This window comes from Cuculus canorus, chromosome 6 (assembly GCF_017976375.1).
Source record: "Cuculus canorus isolate bCucCan1 chromosome 6, bCucCan1.pri, whole genome shotgun sequence".
NCBI lineage: Eukaryota > Metazoa > Chordata > Aves > Cuculiformes > Cuculidae > Cuculus > Cuculus canorus.
This window is the reverse complement of record NC_071406.1, coordinates 4,893,524-4,911,590: the sequence shown is the minus strand read 5'-3', so window position 1 is coordinate 4,911,590 and position 18,067 is coordinate 4,893,524. Positions and strand designations below refer to the sequence as shown.

Genomic DNA, 18,067 nt, shown 5'->3' with positions numbered 1-18,067 from the left:
CATTGATTTATTAGTCTTTTTAAAGACATTGAGCAAACTACTGGCCTAAATCAACTGAAGTTGTAAATGTTTTATTAATTCTTGTTGCTGTTTTACTTTATGAAACAAAATCAATACAAACTCACAACATTAACACTTATATATCCCCAGACAGAGATGGAAATATTTGTTCTTAGCACTTTAGATTACTCATTCAAATATAATTTTCCTGCTATAAAACAGGAGACAATAGCCCATGCATCACAGCTTAGAGCAAATTAGTCTTTAGGTTTGTGGCCCACTGCCTCTGTATCATCAATGCCGTAAACTCATGGAAATTGATAACAAATTTGATCTCTAAGGTGCGATAAAAATGACTCAAACCACTAACAGATTTATTTGTAATGAAGATGACGGCACAGGTGTATAAACCTTAATTTGCCTTTATTCCAAGTAACGTTCGTACTAATCTCACGTTTGTTCCAGGTGCACTTTTAGATTCCATTTTCTTTACATTTTCTTTACATTTGGATTCAATTTTCTTTACATTTCTTTACATTTGGATTCCATCGTCTGAAATTTCTATGGCACTTCAGTAATAACGTGTGCCACTGCTGTCACTTCAGTTCCTCTCATTCAATTTTAAACTATTTTATGCTATCATTTGGTGACTTTTATGTTGTCTCCAGGACCAGTATTTATTGAAAAAATCAGTGGGTAGGATTTTCAAAATAACCTGCGAGTTTGGAGCTCTCATTCCCTCCCAGCTGTTCATCCAATCTAAGATGTGAGAATAACATAGGACAGCAGGTTTGTGCTGGCCAACCATTGCTGGTGCCGATAGCGGTCCATACATGACAGTCTGGGATTTTGCACGTGCTGCCAAGCAAAGTGAGTACTAGGCTACCAGGAAAGGTGACGTTAAGAGTTCTCTATGACTATTACCCCTGTAGGCTTTGCTTGCTGGAGTCCGGTAAAGCACATCTTCCACCACATTTCCACACCCACTTTGCTCCATCAACTAATCTAAGATCTAGGTTTTGACTTTATCCCCGCTGTCTGTTGATGTGAATTAAATTCCAACCAAATCTAAAAAATTTTCAGTGGAGCTGGATTAGGCTTCAAAGAGTTAATTTTAATGAAAATCAGGCATCTGAATTTGTTTTCTGAAGTTCTGATGTGTTTTGCTTTACTTGTTTTATCATATAATTGTGCTAACGTGCTCTGCATGGAAATCTCTGCCAGTACGCTGTTGAATCCCAGCTTCGACTTCACGGGCTCGATGTGGAGAAATGCATGCTCATGATGCAGCCACGGCAGGTTGGTGAGAAATACGTCAGTTTTGTTTGCTGTTGCTAAAGGCAGAAGCCCCTTTCATAAGAATATTATGCTTTCTAAAACACTCTAGTGTCTGCCTGCAGAAGTTATAACCTGTTTGTAATAATACTTCTAGGTAACATTTATGAATTGTATATTCTGTTTCTGTGGATATATTTTTGTATTGGAACCTATTGGTTCAACATAGTTAATTTGCCTAAAAGAACTAAAAATATTATTTTCCCTATTTTTCATGTTTGGGAAAACCGATAACACCCTGAGACAACTTCAAAATATAGTAGGTCCTTGAGAAATCTCAACATCCTTTTAGTGTCCTAAGGTAAACGATCCCCCTAACATGAACAACAATAGTCTGTGTATCAGCACAGAATAAAGGAAAGGTCTGCTCTGAGTGATCTGCAATTCAGATTAATTTGAAAGACTACCTTGCTTCACTTTTGTGGTATTAAGAACTTTGCCACCGAACTATAAACTGATGGTGACCTTTTACTTCTGCAATCTGAGTCATCTTGTGTGTAAAAATCCCACTCCGGAACGCTTGATAGATTTGCCAAGATTGTTGAGATAATAACAGTTACTTGCAATTCAACAATCTTGCCCAAGCTCTTTTCAGTAACAAGTCTAATTTAATTCTAGTTTTTCACAACCTAATTGATCCCTAGGCGGTGGTATGTTTTACATGATCCCTTGCCAGGAAGATGGGAGGAGGATGGGCAGTAACTTTCCTATAAAGAATCAAAAAAGAGGGTTTATTTGTGGTTCACATTCCTCTATATTTAATGACCTCAGGTTTGGGGATTTTTGTACTTTTGATGATGTGAGACTTATTGTTTTTGAAATATAAATATGGCAAGTTTATAATAGCTTCCTGCGGGATGTGAAGGTTATCAGAAAAGTACAGAGTGAAGCTGATAGGCAACTTTCAAGTCTTGTGGGTGTCACAAAATACAGATGCCACATAAAAATCATTTCACATGCAGTTTGCACCAGGGTTTTTTGTATAGTAAATTAAAGCTGTCTGAAATATTAAAGAATATGAAGCGTGCTAGGATACGAAGTCAGTAGACTTTTCATAACTGGCACCTTCAAGAGGAGTTTGCTAGTGTTTTGAGGGTTTTTTTGGGGGTAACTTACTGATAGGGTAGTTCATAGCACTACCCTGTATATAATTACTGTGCTAAGGATTTGTGTTTGATCTCCTTATGCAAGCAGGTATGGCTCATGGTAAAATATAGATTATGAAATAAGAAATGACAGTTTCATTACTGCCAGGGTTGATGTAAAATGTGTGCTTTAACTTTCATTTAGGGGGAAGAGACCTTGAGGATTGAAGACATCCTTGCTGTAATTGAGAAGGAAGGGGACTCTATTGCTGTCATTCTGTTCGGTGGGGTGCAGTACTACACGGGACAGTTGTTTGACATCCCTAGAATAACAAAAGCTGGCCAAGAAAAGGTAGGATTTCTCCAGACTCATCCTTTTGACATCAATTTTAGATCAATTTTCCTTGTGAAATACTTTTAATTTCTCCTTTTTGTGGAATAAAATAGAGCACGTGGAAGCCTGTGGGGTTCTGATAAAGAGTAAAAGCACTCTGTGACCAGACCCTTTGGGGCTGCATATTACATGAAGAAATAACCCTGTGAGACCAATTTCGCAGGTGTGCCTTAAACTATATAGAGAGATAATTCATGACTATTAAATTCTGGGATTTCTTGAAAGATAGAATTGAAGAGGTTCAGTGGAGAAGGAGGAGGAGATAATAACAGCTCTAATCTCTCTTTAAAATTTAGCTTGTGTTAGATTTCTGCTGTTTTGGCAGACTTTCATGATTTTCTTTCTTTCCTGCAGCCACGCTGTGGCAGTTTTTGTCCCCAGTGAGCAGGGAGGTGAGATCCCCGCGGAGCCAGCAGTGTTCCGACTCAGCTGATCAGTTTTCCAGAGACAAGAACAATGTGAAGCACATCAACATCACAAGAGGACTGTATTTTAGTGATGACTCAGCCTTCAGAGCTTTGAGGCAGTCTGCTCTGCAGACTTGGCTGTAAAATCTTTAAACATCTCAATTGCTTCAGGAATCCAGGAGAAAATAGTTTTTAATTAAGTCTTCTTATCAACAGGAGGTCGTCAGACTTTCTGTAGGGACAGTCTTTTACTGGATGAACCCTATCTCATATAGGATTAAACCACTCGCATATAAACTTATTTAGTACCACTGGATTTTAGCAAACCAGCTAACTATTTGATGTTTTAACTCCCTGGAGAGGTTCCTGGCTCACAAGAACCTATACGTCTTCTGTTGCTGTGATTTTGGCAGTGGAATTTTTTCTGGAGGTCAGGGAGTAAGTTATGCTGCTGTAAAGCGATGGTAAAGTCTCCCCTGGGAGAGCACAGCAGGTGTGAGAGCTAGTGCAGGGCCCATGGGATATAATAAGGGAATGTTCTCACACAGCAGCACCTGGCAACAAAATTGGTCCTGAAAACAGTACAAAACAAGATTGACTTCCAACACGGATGCAGAAAACCAAAGAGGAAAGAAATACGGGGCAGTCAGCTACGAGGAGGAATTAGTCTGTGTATTAGTTCCCTATAGCTCTAAAAGTGACACCTTTATGATGCCTTCCTTGGGGGCCTTCCACTACTTTGCTGACCACAAATAATCAAAATGTTATGCTGAAATATTTGAAAGGGAAGAAGAGTTATTAATAGGATGATACCACCCACTGCTCTTCTTACTCTCGGTCCTGGTGACAGGAAGGCTTTCGTCCAACGCCTACGTGCCTACAGTGCTTCTTCCCCCAAATCTGCTCTGTGATCTGTCTGAAAAGTGCCTGAGAGAGAATTTTCTCTTCACTACTGTAAATATCAACAACCTAGGAAAACGCTATCACTTTACCGCGTCTTTAGAGTTGTTCCCTGGACTGTGGGTCACATGCTTGGATTGAGCAGAAGTGATGCAGTTTCACTGAAAGCTATGAACTACCTCAAATTACTGAGAACCTGTTTCCTGGGGAAAAGCAGTCACTATTAGTTCATTATACTGAATGAAAATGGATTTGATGTATGCATTATCTCAGGAGATAGCCAGGGCTTGGTGGGAGAGTTGAAGATCCTGTAAGGCAGTACCAATAATAATATTAACTCGGGTGGATATACACAAAAACACTGTGCACTTTTATACAGAAACTTTATCGTGTTACTGAAGAGGAGAGCAATTTCTGAGAGCGATTCAGTACTTCAGCAGGCACAGATAGATGTCAAGGGCCCATTTCTGTCTTGCATGGCTATTAGAAATGCCATAATGTAGAAGTGAATCTCTTCTTTCAAAGATATTTCAAAAGGAGGGGGGGAATAACTACCAGCTTCTTTGTGGTTAAAGTGAGTTGGACTGGGATCCAGGTAGGTTCACGACCTAAAATGTCATTAGTATATTTAAAAAGAAAATAATTCAGCCTGAAGAACTGTCTGAGTACCCATAAGTCTTGAAAAAAATGAGCCAGACAGTTTTTATTTCCCTACTGTCAGATGCACTCAGCTCGATGTCCTCATGGATTCCGCCATCTGCATTAAGAAATGTTCAGTTATTTATATAAAGCCACTGTGTAACATACTGTTACACCACACTTAAACATCTGCATATGGCAAATATTTACTTGAACAGCTACGAAATTAATGATTTATGAAGCGTTTGCTGTCTTAACATTGGTAAGAGGGAGCCCTGTATTCTGCTGCTTCTCTTAGTCTCAGGAGTTCTGGATACCAAAAATCCCAAGATGCATCTTCAAAAGCAATCAGCTTCTTTCCCAGGTCAGGAACAATGCTAGGATAGGTTGGGTTAGTGGAGAACAAGAAAATAACTGCTGAATTATTACTATCTATGCAATGTGTATGAGCTTAATTTCTGTTTAGTGTCATCCAACCAGTCCCTGTCCCCAGGGTGACAAGATTTCTGGACCGTAAGTGGGGCTTAAAGACCATATATCCTTCAAGAACTTCTGGACCTGATGAAACCCGTAGTGGTTAGAATGATTGTCTTATAAGTGACATAATATTCCCAAAATCCCGGAAGTCCTTTAAAATGGTATCAAAGGAGGATAATGTTCAGAGAAGGCATGTTCATAGCAAAAATGCCAGGGTCACTTTCCCGGTGATGAAGAGTAGTGAATGACCTCATGCTCCTGAGCAGAAAATAGGTTGGGAAGAGCTGACAGTCAAGAATGTTAGGAGGAGAAAATGCAAGGTGGAAGCACAATTTCAGAAGGGGAGACAAAAAAAATCACTTGTCAGCCAGTGTAGCAGAGGGAAAAGTCCTACACAGATGGTCTTAACAATTCTTTTAATGTACAATTGAAATAAAATCCTGCAATGTTGTGCCCCATCAGGACTTGTCTGGGGATTTCAGCTGCAAGCTCAAGAGGTCTGGAAAATGTCCTAGGATTCTTGAGGTCAATCATTTATGAATTAAGTTACTGATTTCCTTTTACATTTTTTAAACCAATTTCCTAAGTTCTCTGCGTATGTTAAGATTCCTCCCAGAGTGAAAGCTCTGCACATAGACAGCTTCATTAAGTCATTAAATATTAAATGAACTAAATTAAGCTTGAAAAATTACCTCAGGCTATTTTTCCATCTTAGGTCTCTCAAATAAATCAAAATTACTATGTATTGTGCAAGAGACTCATCAGCAAGCTGAAGAGCATGTAACACTTCTCATTGTTTAATACTTTTAAGCTTGCTCTAGAGGACAGAGGGGGTTTGGTTGTTTTGTTCTTCTGCAAATGAAGAAATGGCTGACTTTTAGGAGACTCTAGCTTTCAAATACAATTTTCATTTCATAAGATATACTGATCTTTCCACTGACTCTGTACCATATGTAAAGTATTTCACTCTCTTGAGTCCCAGTAGGAAGAGCTTTAAGATCCTTCATCTTCACTTCTTTTCCTGTTTCTCTTTCTAAATGTCCCAGCTTTGATGGTGTGAAGCTGTCATTTCTCTCCCTGTCTCCAAATGTCATTGTCCATGCTGAGTTGTTACCTGCTGATTATCAGCAGCTACCCAGACACTTTGCAGAAATGACTTTTAGATGTTAGAATAAAACAGAAGAGGCAGGGGAGAGCACATGTCCTCTTTTTTTTGCCCAGAGCAGATGGAGAGCTCTGTTTTCCTCTACGTCTGGGGAAGAAACTTTCCCACACAGTCCTTGTTCCCGCACGCCTTGTGAGGGGAGAGCTGTTTCAGTTTGTTTTACTTTCTCTGTGCAGTCTGTGTGGCTAAACATTTGCTGTTTGTGTGACTCAAGTGCCAGACACCTCCCTGGGAAAGCAAACCAGCACCACCCATCTTGCAGTTGATGACGAACAAAATGGTACGAGTGGGTGTTTCCGAGACGTTGTAGGAAACCTGCCAGTACTGAACCCAGATTTTCAGTCTATGCCTCATTAGTAAGTTAAATAGTGCGTAGTAGGACTTACCAACCAATTTCAAAGCATTGGGGAGCAGTTAAAGCAGTTCAGAAAGACTATTCATGGATGGCACGTTGGTGGCCATCCTGTTAGCAGGCTGCGAGCTCACGTTGTTTGTGCAAGCTGATCTATTCCAGCTAATGTCACTGCCCAAGGAAGTTTGTGTGCTTTGTTTACAGGTATAGAAATGACTATGAAGCCTCTTTACGCTCCCTGTGTAGAGTGTGACTGTGAGACTATCCAGCCTTCTGGTGTCTTAAGGAGTCTTGTCCTACCTCCCATCTACTGTGTTTTTGTAGTTTGTCTTCTTGTGCTTGAACACATTCTGTTAGTTTATCGTTTACGGGGAGGGAAAAAACAAACAATTCTAATGCGAAAGTTGGAGAACTATGTTTCTTATAGGGTTTATTTATAAGCAAGTACCGGTTTTATTTTTTTGTTTGTTTTAATTTTATTAATGTACTCCCAGATACACGCGTTCTGCAAGACTCAGCATGTAACGTTATATCTGGTTTCCCCTGAATCAGTGGAATCTCTCATAGCAGTTCTTCGAAAAAGTTTGTGAGAAGTATCTACCAAGGGATGCCTATAAATGTTTAAATCCAGGCAACTGAAGTTTTGGAGCTAATGCCCTAAAACCCTATGAAAAACTTCTTGTTCAATACTAGATTTGCTCTAGTTTGCTGTAGCTTATTTCTCTGAACCAAGACCATTTTATCTCCGTAGGAGAGCATTCCCATGGGCATTTGGTATGCTTCAGCTTCTCTGTATTAGCTTCGCCGTTTCAGCTAATTTGTCTTAACTCACTTCTGAGAGCCCCTGTGCAGACAAGCCACCAAGGGGGTGAAGGCTGGACTATTTATTGCCACTTGGGTTCTGTTTAAGAGCAAATGTTCAGATTGCGCAAATGCTACTGCAGTGAGTTTTCTTCCCATCATTTTGGAGTGACTTCTCAAGATGATAACTTCACTACTGTCTCCATTAGAATTAGTGTGTAACGTCCTCTTAAACCACTCCTTCATTCAAATTGTTCTCCAATTTATGCAGGAGATTAAATAAACCAATGTGCTGTTTAAATAATTTAGCTAAGGCTCCTTTCGTGTAAGAAACAACAAGAGATTCTTAGTGTTTTATTATTGGATGTTGACTTTTCTGAAGCTTGTCCTCTTGTTTTTATTCTTACCCTGCTGCTTGCATGCAGGCCATTTGTGTTTTGAAAGGACGATGCAAAATAACATTTAATTTGTAATCCATGCACAAAAGGCAGTTTTATTTCTCTGCCCTTAACCAAATAGCAAAGCTTGGAAGAACTTTTTAGTTTAAAAATGCTGCCATCCAGTGGTTATTCTGTGTATAAAACTGTTACGTTTGGATCCATACATCTGTGGTCCTCTTATACACTTTTTTACCCCTTAGTGCAAATTGTGGTTATGACAAATAAAACTCTTTTCACAAAGAAATGACAGGAGGGTGATAGCTCACTCATTTAGATTCCCAAAGAGCAGGATCCTTATGGTTTAAATATCGGGGAGATGTTAATTATAAGTGTATTGTGGAATGTAATTGTCCATGAGTGACTGCTATCAGTATGTACATTACGATTTTGTCTCTACCTAAAGAGACATTGTGCCATACAACAATCTGAAATTGTGCATTCATTCTGGGTACTTATTTCAAGTGATTCAACCTTACTGCATGGAAAAAAAACCTATAGGGATCTAAACCAGAAGCAAGGGTTTTGAAGACAAGCCCAAAAAACAATTAATGATTTCTACATTTAACTATGGTATAGAAAACTTGTTTCTTGTAATAAGTCAAACCAAATGAGATTTGATGTCATGCCTAGATAAGGAACAAATAAAGCTCTAAAAATATTTTTTTTTTCAAAATAATGTTACAGCGATGAATGTCTTGATTAGTAGTACATTAATTATCTCTTTCCTGCAGGGTTGCTTTGTTGGATTTGACCTAGCTCATGCTGTTGGGAATGTAGAGCTTCACTTGCATGACTGGGGAGTAGATTTTGCCTGCTGGTGCTCCTACAAGGTAAAAGAAATTCATTGTTTGAGACCGTTTTCCATAACGTCACCTACATGAGGGGTCAGCAAACAGGTCAGATGAATAAGAACTGCACCTGAACTACTGCTAAAGATTTGGCTGAATCTTTGAACCAGGAGAGATAGACACTAACTTCTGTGATGGCTTTGTTACAAGATGTTCAAGATAATAGTGGCATTGTCAGATGGATGTTAGTTATGATTAAATATCTGAAGTATGCTTTGCTCTGTGGTCACGGCGTTGGGGGCTCTTCTCTTACTTCCTACACTGAGAAGGTCTTGCCTATGAGATATTCTTAAATGGTCCCTAAATGAGAGAATATTCTTGCCTAAACTTAAATAATTTCAGGTCATAGAACAAGGTATCTTTAGTTCCTTTGATTTCTCTTGAGATTAAGAATCAACAGATACGGATGAATTATTTTATGGCTTTGCTATACGTATTACAAGATAACAGCTGTACTTCAGTTTTCTAGCTTTTTGTCTGTTATACTTGTAATATCATATGTAAGCCAAGAAAGATATTTTTATCTGGAAAAAATATATCTGCTTTTGTCTACTTCAGCACTTTGAGACAAACACTAGGATCTCCAGTTAGAAACCTCTAGAAATGTTAAAATTGGTCTGTTTTATAAAGTAGAGTGAGGGAAGGAAAGCTATACTTTACAGATAATGAATGTGTACGTGTTGATTTATTCTTTGCAGTATTTAAATTCTGGAGCGGGAGGCCTCGCTGCTGCCTATATTCATGAGAAGCACTCCCAGAGTATTAAACCAGCGTAAGTATATTTCTATACCAGAATAAAAGGTGCTGTGAAGTTCAATTGGGAAAAAGTCTTTCCTTTGGCTTGAGATCTGAAAGTGAGAAAGTCTATAGATGGCTAAAAATAGACTATGGATATGTGCATGTATGTATATGCGTATGTATGTAGCAATAGATGCAGAATAGCCCTCATTGGGCTAATATTTGTTACTGGCTTATTGCATCAATGATGTTAACTTTAGTAAAGCTTGAAATTATTAATGTACGTGCTTGCATTTTAAACTCATTTCATCCTTGAAGCCTGCTATGAGATCTAAATTAAATAAAATCATAAAAGAGAATGCTCATAATAATAAAAACAAGTAACCTAAATCATGCCTATGAGACTGTTTAATATAAAGAGAATATCTAACATCTTCCTTTAAAAACAGAATTTTTTAAATCGCTGAAGTCTTTGGTTGGTGAACAAAATCAAAGACAATTTCAAGTCTGTGTCTAATAGCTCTTTAATACTGGCATGTTTTCATTAAAATTATATTCACTGGTAAAGCTAGGAAGCATTACATGGAGATCTGTGTTCTCAAAGAGTGTATAATCCATGAAAAGCTGTGCTATCAACTGAGGTTAGCTGCACTAAAAAAGAAAAAAGCCCTGTTATTTAAAATATTATATGACTGTACACTATGTATGTATATTAGGAACAGTTGGATTAAAACTTTTAATGCACTGACAAATGTAAATATCTTTTTCTGGCTATAATACTCAGAGAAATTGCTGGCACTTACTTTTATTTTAGCTTGAAGAAAGCAAGCTAAATCAGGTTTGAGAGGGAAATAATATTATAATAAGCAGTTTCGCTGCACTATGTGCTGGTTTCAGACTGTCTAGACTCCCAGGAGATAACAAAATAACACCGATAAGTTCTTCTCAGTCACCCATAGCAGAAAACTCATTAGGATGACATATGACCTGTTGTGAGCTGATTTGATCCTCATATGTGGACACTGGCAAAAATATTCTGAATATCTAGATATTACTTCCAGAAAGTTTGGGGTTTGGGTTTTTTTTTCTGCTTCCCAGAATGCCGGGTGCAGGCATTGCTCTCGTGGTCAAACCTCTGGACCCTGGTGGTGGGGAGATGGGTAAATGCTAGAAAACATGGAATAATCATAAGACGAATGAGTAAAATCTCAAGGACTTTGAGGACTTTTTTCCTCCTTGGTGAAATTTTGAAACTTCTGTGAGGGTATTACCTTGATATTGTAGCTAAGAGCTTAAATTAGTTTTTCCTGAACCAGCTTCTTCATACATAGTCATTAACTTGTGCACTGAATCTGGATACTTGAATTTCTTGAATACAATTGCCTGTGTGAAATAGGATTTTTTCAGCCTGGGGCCCAATTAAGGATATAATTCCAAACTTCCTGAATAGATTCTTTGCATTATTTAATCATAGTTATTTCACATTTCCTGAGATCTGATAATCACTCATCAAATTGTTTGTAGTTAACATGCCTCGGCTGCGCTGCTTTTCTTTCTTTTCCGCATCAACCAGACATTTCAGGTCCCCAAATAAGGCAGTGAGACAAAGGAGAATTTGTCTATGTCAAAGTATTCAATTTTATAGCTGATTTAAATGCAGAGCAATTTGCTGTATGTTGTACAATCAAATAGAGTGGAATTTAACTGCTCTGGAAGTTGCAGGTTTTATGTTGTATCTAAAAAGTTTTCGGCTGTCATCTGAATCAAGGATGACACCCAGTGGCCAGATAACTTAATTCAAAAACAGAAGCACCAAACGCTTCTGTTTCTTTGCATCTCAGTCGACACATAAGCAAGTAATTACATTTCAATCCAGCTGGCATCCTTTGGTCTCTTAATTTGTCTGAAATATGGTTCTTAACTCATGGACAATATTACCCGCCTATATAGATTTCTTTACTTTTTCCCATCCTTCATGTTTTCTGCAAGCTATCGACGAGGTAGTTATTTTTATACTGAAATAATGTATTGTATTTTAATGTAAAAATGTACATCCAGACCATAATTCAGAGAGAATTCAGACCCAGAACTTTTGCCGAGTGCCTTTCCCTGTTACTGCCTGAGGCTGAGACAAAAGATCTTCAGTACTTAGAGAAAATTAAAAAGCTCAATCCCAAATTTTAATTTTAAACCCCCAAGACTAGCTATTGCCCATCACCAAAGGCATTTAAACATTTTGTTTTAAAGACCCTCAATGTCATAATATGATTTTGCCTATGCCCAGAATTTTGCTAACAAAAGCAGTGTAAGCAAATAGGTGCTCACATCGTAGCTATGCACAGTTTCAAAAACTGGGTTCCCTTCCAGCTGCTCCCCAGGGCTGCTGCTCCATTCAGAACCTGAGCCCTGGACAATAAGACACTTCTTTGCACTTCCAGAGGAAGGCAATGGGACTGGCGAAGGCTTTGGAGAGCAAGTGAGATTGTTTAGCCTGGAAAAAAAAAGGAGGCTGAAGGGTGAACTTATTACTCTCTGCAACTACCTGAAAGGAGGTAGTAGCGAGGTGGGTGCTGGTCTCTTCTCCTAAACAACAAATGACAAGACAAGAGGAAATCACTTCAGGTTGTGCCAGGTTGGATTAGATTGGGTATTAGGAAAAATTTCTCTACTGAAAGAGCGGTGAAGCATTGGGACAGGCTGCCCAGGGAAGCAATGGATTCACCGTCCCTGGAGGTGTTCAAAAAACAGGTAGATGTGGCATTTTGGGACAGGTTTTAGTAGGCATGGTGGTGTTGTGTTCATGGTTGGACTTGATCTTAGAGGTCTTTTCCAACCTTTACAACTCTATGATTCTATGTTTTTTTCTCCTTTCTTTTAAAAAACAACTTGAGAAAGAGTTATTAATTTATTTAATAGCTGTACTGCCAGCAGCTCAGGCCGTGCCCAAGCTTCTTTCTGCCTTGGCTCTGGAGACCAAGTTGTGGCAGCCTAACTGCAACCCTAAGCAAGTCAAATCTGACATATTTCAGTAATACTGTGTCACCTCCCAACAGACAAAAGGCAACACCAGTTCCACTCCTTTATGGATATACAAACTTCCCTTAAGAGCTTTAAAAGTTGATCATTCACCAGCCTGGAAGAGGATTTATGCCCAAGAGTAAGGTCTGATCCTCTGTGGCCGATGGAGGCTATGGACAACATAGACTCGTATGTCCCTCTTTGTATTGTGTCACTGCACACAACAGCCTGTACTCCCTGGCTTAGCTAGTTATAATTCTCTAATTCACTGCAAGGGCCATATGTTTGAAAGTTCCGTGTTGTAACCGTGCTAATTAACATTTGTGCCCAAGTGTGTTGGGTAGTCCTTTACTAGTCCCCTTCTTCCTTCCTAGATCAGTAAAACTGAATCAATCTGACATATATGGGTCTAATATATCCCTATTCTTTCATGCTCTCCCCTCCTTTGAAGTCTCTTTTAGTATTCAAATAGATTTTTTTAATGCCTGCTCTATATATCACAATGCAATATATTCTTGGCTAATTGAGCTAGAGTGATTTCTCTGTGAGAAGGTTTCAAATAAAAAATGACCTGGACAGAACAGGGCTATGAAACACCACTGAAAATGTTTGGTCAGTGCAGGCTGGTCCTGTGCCATCAAGTTGCAGCATAAATCCAGTTATGTTGTGCAGAGGAGGTTTCTAAGACACAGAGAGCACTAAGGTGACCTACTAATATTAAAATTTTGCTTGACTAGCACTTTGGGCTCCAGAAAAGTTACTATTTTTCCTCCCCTTTTTCCTCAATTTCACCGTTTGTAAAAAGATGGATAACTAAATTCTCTTAAGCAAGTTAGTTATAACAAAATGTGAATGTTTGTGAGCACCTGGGATAGAACACACAGGAGAAGTCAGGTGTTCACAGCAGAGAACGTGCAGCTGTAAATTTGCACTAAGTTCAGCTCTGCTGTCAGCTGGCTTAAAGGATCGGAGAGGACGAATTCGCGGAGTCCTGAGACAGGAGAAGAAATATAAGTCCTAGTCAAGCCTCTGTAAGAAAAAGTAAGGCACAAATTTAAAAGATGAAAGGGAAATAAATGTATGTAAAGCAGCCAGGAGAATAATAGATAAGCCTTGGCAGAGGATTAAATGGAAATTGTACACAGTCTAGTGTTTAAAATGAAAGGATTTATCAAGACTTAGCTTTAGCACAGCCTAGCAGCAGGTAGAGTTTAAAAATAAAAAGTTTGTATGATGTGAAGAAATGCTGTATGTGCAGGAAGCAGCTGATGTCCAAAGAGCGTGCGGGTCCTTATGATAGGATAAAAAAAGTATCAAGGAACAAGAAAAAAAAGGCAACCATTTCATACAAGCTTTGAGGAATCTTCAGATAACTTCTTCATGGACAAAGGTGACATATCAACCCTTTATCTTGGATCACTTTTCTTTTTGACATCTTGATACCAATGAAAATGTAAGAGAACAAATGGCTTCTTGCTACTTCTTTATAGAGACCTGCACAGCTTTTTTGGTATGTGAGCTTTCACCCCGGCATGAGATAAATAAAAATATGCTATTCCAGCTCCATAAATTTCCCCTTTCCCATTTTTCCCAGGTGTTCTGGGTCCCCATCCTGCTCCAATGCAGACCCTTTCTGCCTAGTAACTTTGGCTTACAAGAGGTTGCTTAATCCCTTCCAGGGTTGGTGGCTCCAGCTGAGTTTTCTTTAGTTTATTTTTTTTTGATCTGTGAGGAAATACCACATTATTCCTTTTTGAATTAGAGTCCCACAATCCCCAAACTACATAGCTGAATCTTCTGTGAAACTGCTGAAAATAACGTAGCTTTAGAGCAAGGTGAATTGGGAGCAAAGGGCAGTCATAGAAAGGTTGGGAAAGTTGTTCTATATCTACTGTATCGGAAAGAACCAGAGTTGTTCTTGTTTAAAATGCTTGGAGGAATAACAGAGTAAGCTGTTCCTGTTTTCATTGGCCTTTGGAATCTGTCAGCTCTGAGGATCTTGGCATTACTGAAGGTTTTATCAGAACAGAGCACTCGGGCTCGGCCAAGGAGAGGATGTGGAGAAGCAATGCAGAAGCTTCCCAGGAGCTGCGCTGAACGCAGAAAGGTGGAGAGTCAGCACACAGATGGAAATGTAAGTGCTGTCATTTACAGAAGGGTTTGCCACTGGTCCTAGTGGACTCAAATTGTGGACTAATGCATGGATAAACTATTAATGGAGCACAACACGTGTCCCTCGAGTGCATAAAGTACCCTGTACTAAGGTAGAAATGAACTGTTTCTTTGGCAAGGAGATGAGAGCAATTTAGCTCCTTGAGCTAATTTAGAAACCAAAAGTTAAAACCTCCCTTGGGAAGAGACTGTTTAGGAATAAAGGCATTGGCTAATTAGGCTTAATTGCATTGTCTTGGGACAAGTGATTTATTAGGCCAATCTAGATGCATGATGGGCCTGCAGGGGTGTGTTCTTGGATTCACCAACTGAATGACAAATATCCAAGAGCATTTTTTAACTTTGGAGTGAGTCTCTGGGAGAAAAAAGAGAGGTTAATGTGCATTCACATCATCTATTCCCATTCTCATTTCTTCAGCTCTGTACGTTCTTTTATGTGGCTGTCATGATTGCCTCCTTGTTCTCTGTCAAGCGTTTTCTCTCTATCTTCCCTCAAATCCTCCCTTGTAATTAAGCTGTATCTTCAAGCAATCTTGCTTCTTTTCTCATTATAAATAATCTTCTCATTCTTCCCTCCCTAGAGGTCTTCCCTATGTTTTGTCATCTTTGTGCTGGTTAGGTTTCAAGGTGTTTGAGAGAGGAGCTGTATGCCTTCTTGTAAACACATGGGACTGTGGACAAGTAAATGTGTTATATATCAAGTTTGCATCACTTATAGGATAGTTGGATTAAGTGTGAAAGTAATGTGCTGTTTTCATTCCCTGTGTGTACCCCTGTGCTACATACATATGTAGTTTTGAAAACTCAGATCTTAAAAACAAAGCACGGTGCCTGTGAGATTTCTCAAATGTATAAAGTAGTGTTTTTAGAAAGCACAGTGCTGGACTGATTCTTGCTTTTCATGCCTGTTATCAAGACATCAGAATGCTGGGATAAGTGCAGATAAAAAAGTAAACAGCAGCCTTTAGCTTCTAGGAGTCACATCTTCCCCAAAATAATATTTATAGCATAGCTGTGTCTGGCTGCATACACCTGCAGATATTATAGGTGTAGATTTGCGGATTTTTCATATATTTAAATCTTTGTCCAACAATTTGCTCTTTCTTTTGTGGACAACTCCACCAACAATATGAAGAAACCTCATTTACAGCACGATGTTTGTCACAGCCTTTTTTAAAACTCTTTGTTTTAAGGCTGAGGCTGGTTGAATTCTTGCAATAGATCTTAGGTGATATTCATTCTTTAGTTATCACTTGCTAGACTAGTGGGTTTACATGTTAGAACTGAGCAGATTAAATTAAAATTGCTCACACATTTTTCCTTCTGGACCACGCTGATGGGATATACATCATTTAGTCTGCTCTGCCATGGCCCTTTCCCACTCCTTGTCTTGGAAACAAGAGGGAGGTGGCTGTGTTCCTTCCAGATGCCGTTTCCCATCTGCTGCTCTAGCTTTTCTCATCAGATGGTGTAAGACACAACTGCTTGAACACATGAAAGGAACCGAACAGGCTTAGCCTGATGGAAAGGTGAACGTAGCCCGCGGGCAACTCTTGCATCCCTGTTAACTAGCAAGAAAGAGATCCTGGGGCTCTCCTCTGAGTCTCTATGATTGCTGTGATTTCCCCCCCCTCAAAGGATGTGTGTTGTTAGCTGTCTGCTCTTTGTGCCTCAGTTCTCCACTTTGAGACAGGTAGTTTTGAAAGCACTTTCCTACGTCTTAAATTTTCCCAACAAGGGAAGGCAGTGACTTAGGTATTTTCCTGCTGAATGAACTTCCAGAGATGCTGGTGTCACACGCCTCTAACAAAATGGAAAGAAAACATTCTTTGCCAGCCTTTTTAATAAGTCACAAAGAGAGACATTATCTCTCCTCTTATGCTTATCTCAGTCTGTGTGTTTCTGTATCCATCTCATAGAACCTTTCTCCTTTAGGGAGGAAAATGTTTAATTTCAACAACAAAGTGTCAAGTAAATCTTCTGCCTTTTCCACTAAGAGCTCACTTACCTCTGTGCAGAAATGTGCTGGAACTAATGCAATTTTGCATTTGGGATTTTCTACTAGATGTTGACTCACTGTTTGTATTTGGTAATTTTTCACTTTTGCTACTTCGTATTCCTGCTTTAGGTACTGCCTATGAAGCTTTCCACCTAAGCTTCTAATTTAAAGCTGTAGTCTACGCATATCCTTTAAAAGTGGGATTTGCTCATGCTTTTGTATTTGTTCATTAGCCCACTCTGGGGAATTGTTTCTAATGCGTTGTTACTAAATGTGCTTTGAGATCATAGTATGCCTCAAAATTGCTCTGCACTGAAAGTACCAGCAATAGCCATTATGTTTTTCTGCTGTTAATACTGTTACCTCTTTTTTTCCCCCCATTCATGCCCCCCGAAGTATATTCCTGGAATTGTCTGTTACTGGATCAGATGGGGTCTCCTGCACTGCACGTTTCCCAGAGCTGTGTGTGGCCCTATCCTGGCTGAATACCTCTCTGGCTTTAGCCACAGGTCTGGGATCATGCATACAGCTCCTATTGTGATTTATATCACAGCCAGCACCTGGTTCAAAATATAAGGTTGTTGGAAGGTCATTGCCCAGGTTAGGGAAATAATTCAGCCTCTTTATTTCTTGCAGAGTTGGTATTCTGTGTGCGCGCACTGTGGGGGGTATTGTGTCGGGGTTTGCTTTTTTGCTTGGTTTATCACTTTTGCTTATTTTTCCCACTTGTTCGTGGAGTTTCTGGTTCTCATACCCCTTCTTTCTCCTGGCTGAATCCTCATGTCTGCAGTGCACAGCCAGGAGAAAATGATCTCACCAGGGCACCCAACTTCCTATTTCTCTTTTTCCTTGGGCTCCCTTAGTCAAATTTATTTTATCCTGGCCATTGCTGTGGGCAAGCTAAATAATTTCTTCTTCTGCTGCTACAATTTCTTTCTTGGTAAGTCCAGCAAAACAAACTTATAACCTGCTGTCCTTTACTTCTTGCCCATCTCCACACATCTTTGAGGCAGGAGCTTCTTAAAGACCTTCATAACATATATTGTTTCTTCTTGACCACTTGCCATCCTTCCTCTAGCTTTCCACTTGTGATATATTTATTTTCACATCTGTTCGCTGTTGATGGAAAGACCTTGTTATCACAGTCCCTACTCCTCAGTTGCTCCTGAAGTTATTGGCAGGGTTTGCTGGTAGCTGCCTCTTGCTGCTTCCTTCTGTGGGGAAACAGAAGGCAACTACAGTGGCAGTTTCAGCGTGGGTTATGGTTTCCACTCAGAAATCGTGCTCACTCAAGCTT

At 39.4% G+C, this 18,067-nt stretch overlaps 1 protein-coding gene across 1 annotated transcript in view; it reads left to right on the top strand.

Moving 5' to 3' along the window:
* The window catches only part of KYNU (kynureninase), a 60,009-nt gene that overhangs the window by 24,603 nt on the left and 17,339 nt on the right, over positions 1-18,067 (top strand). Inside the window, exons 8-11 of the mRNA XM_054070647.1 lie at positions 1,225-1,299; positions 2,626-2,772; positions 8,727-8,825; positions 9,542-9,615. Of these exons, the coding sequence (XP_053926622.1) occupies positions 1,225-1,299; positions 2,626-2,772; positions 8,727-8,825; positions 9,542-9,615 (395 nt within the window). The remainder of the gene's footprint in view (positions 1-1,224; positions 1,300-2,625; positions 2,773-8,726; positions 8,826-9,541; positions 9,616-18,067) is intronic.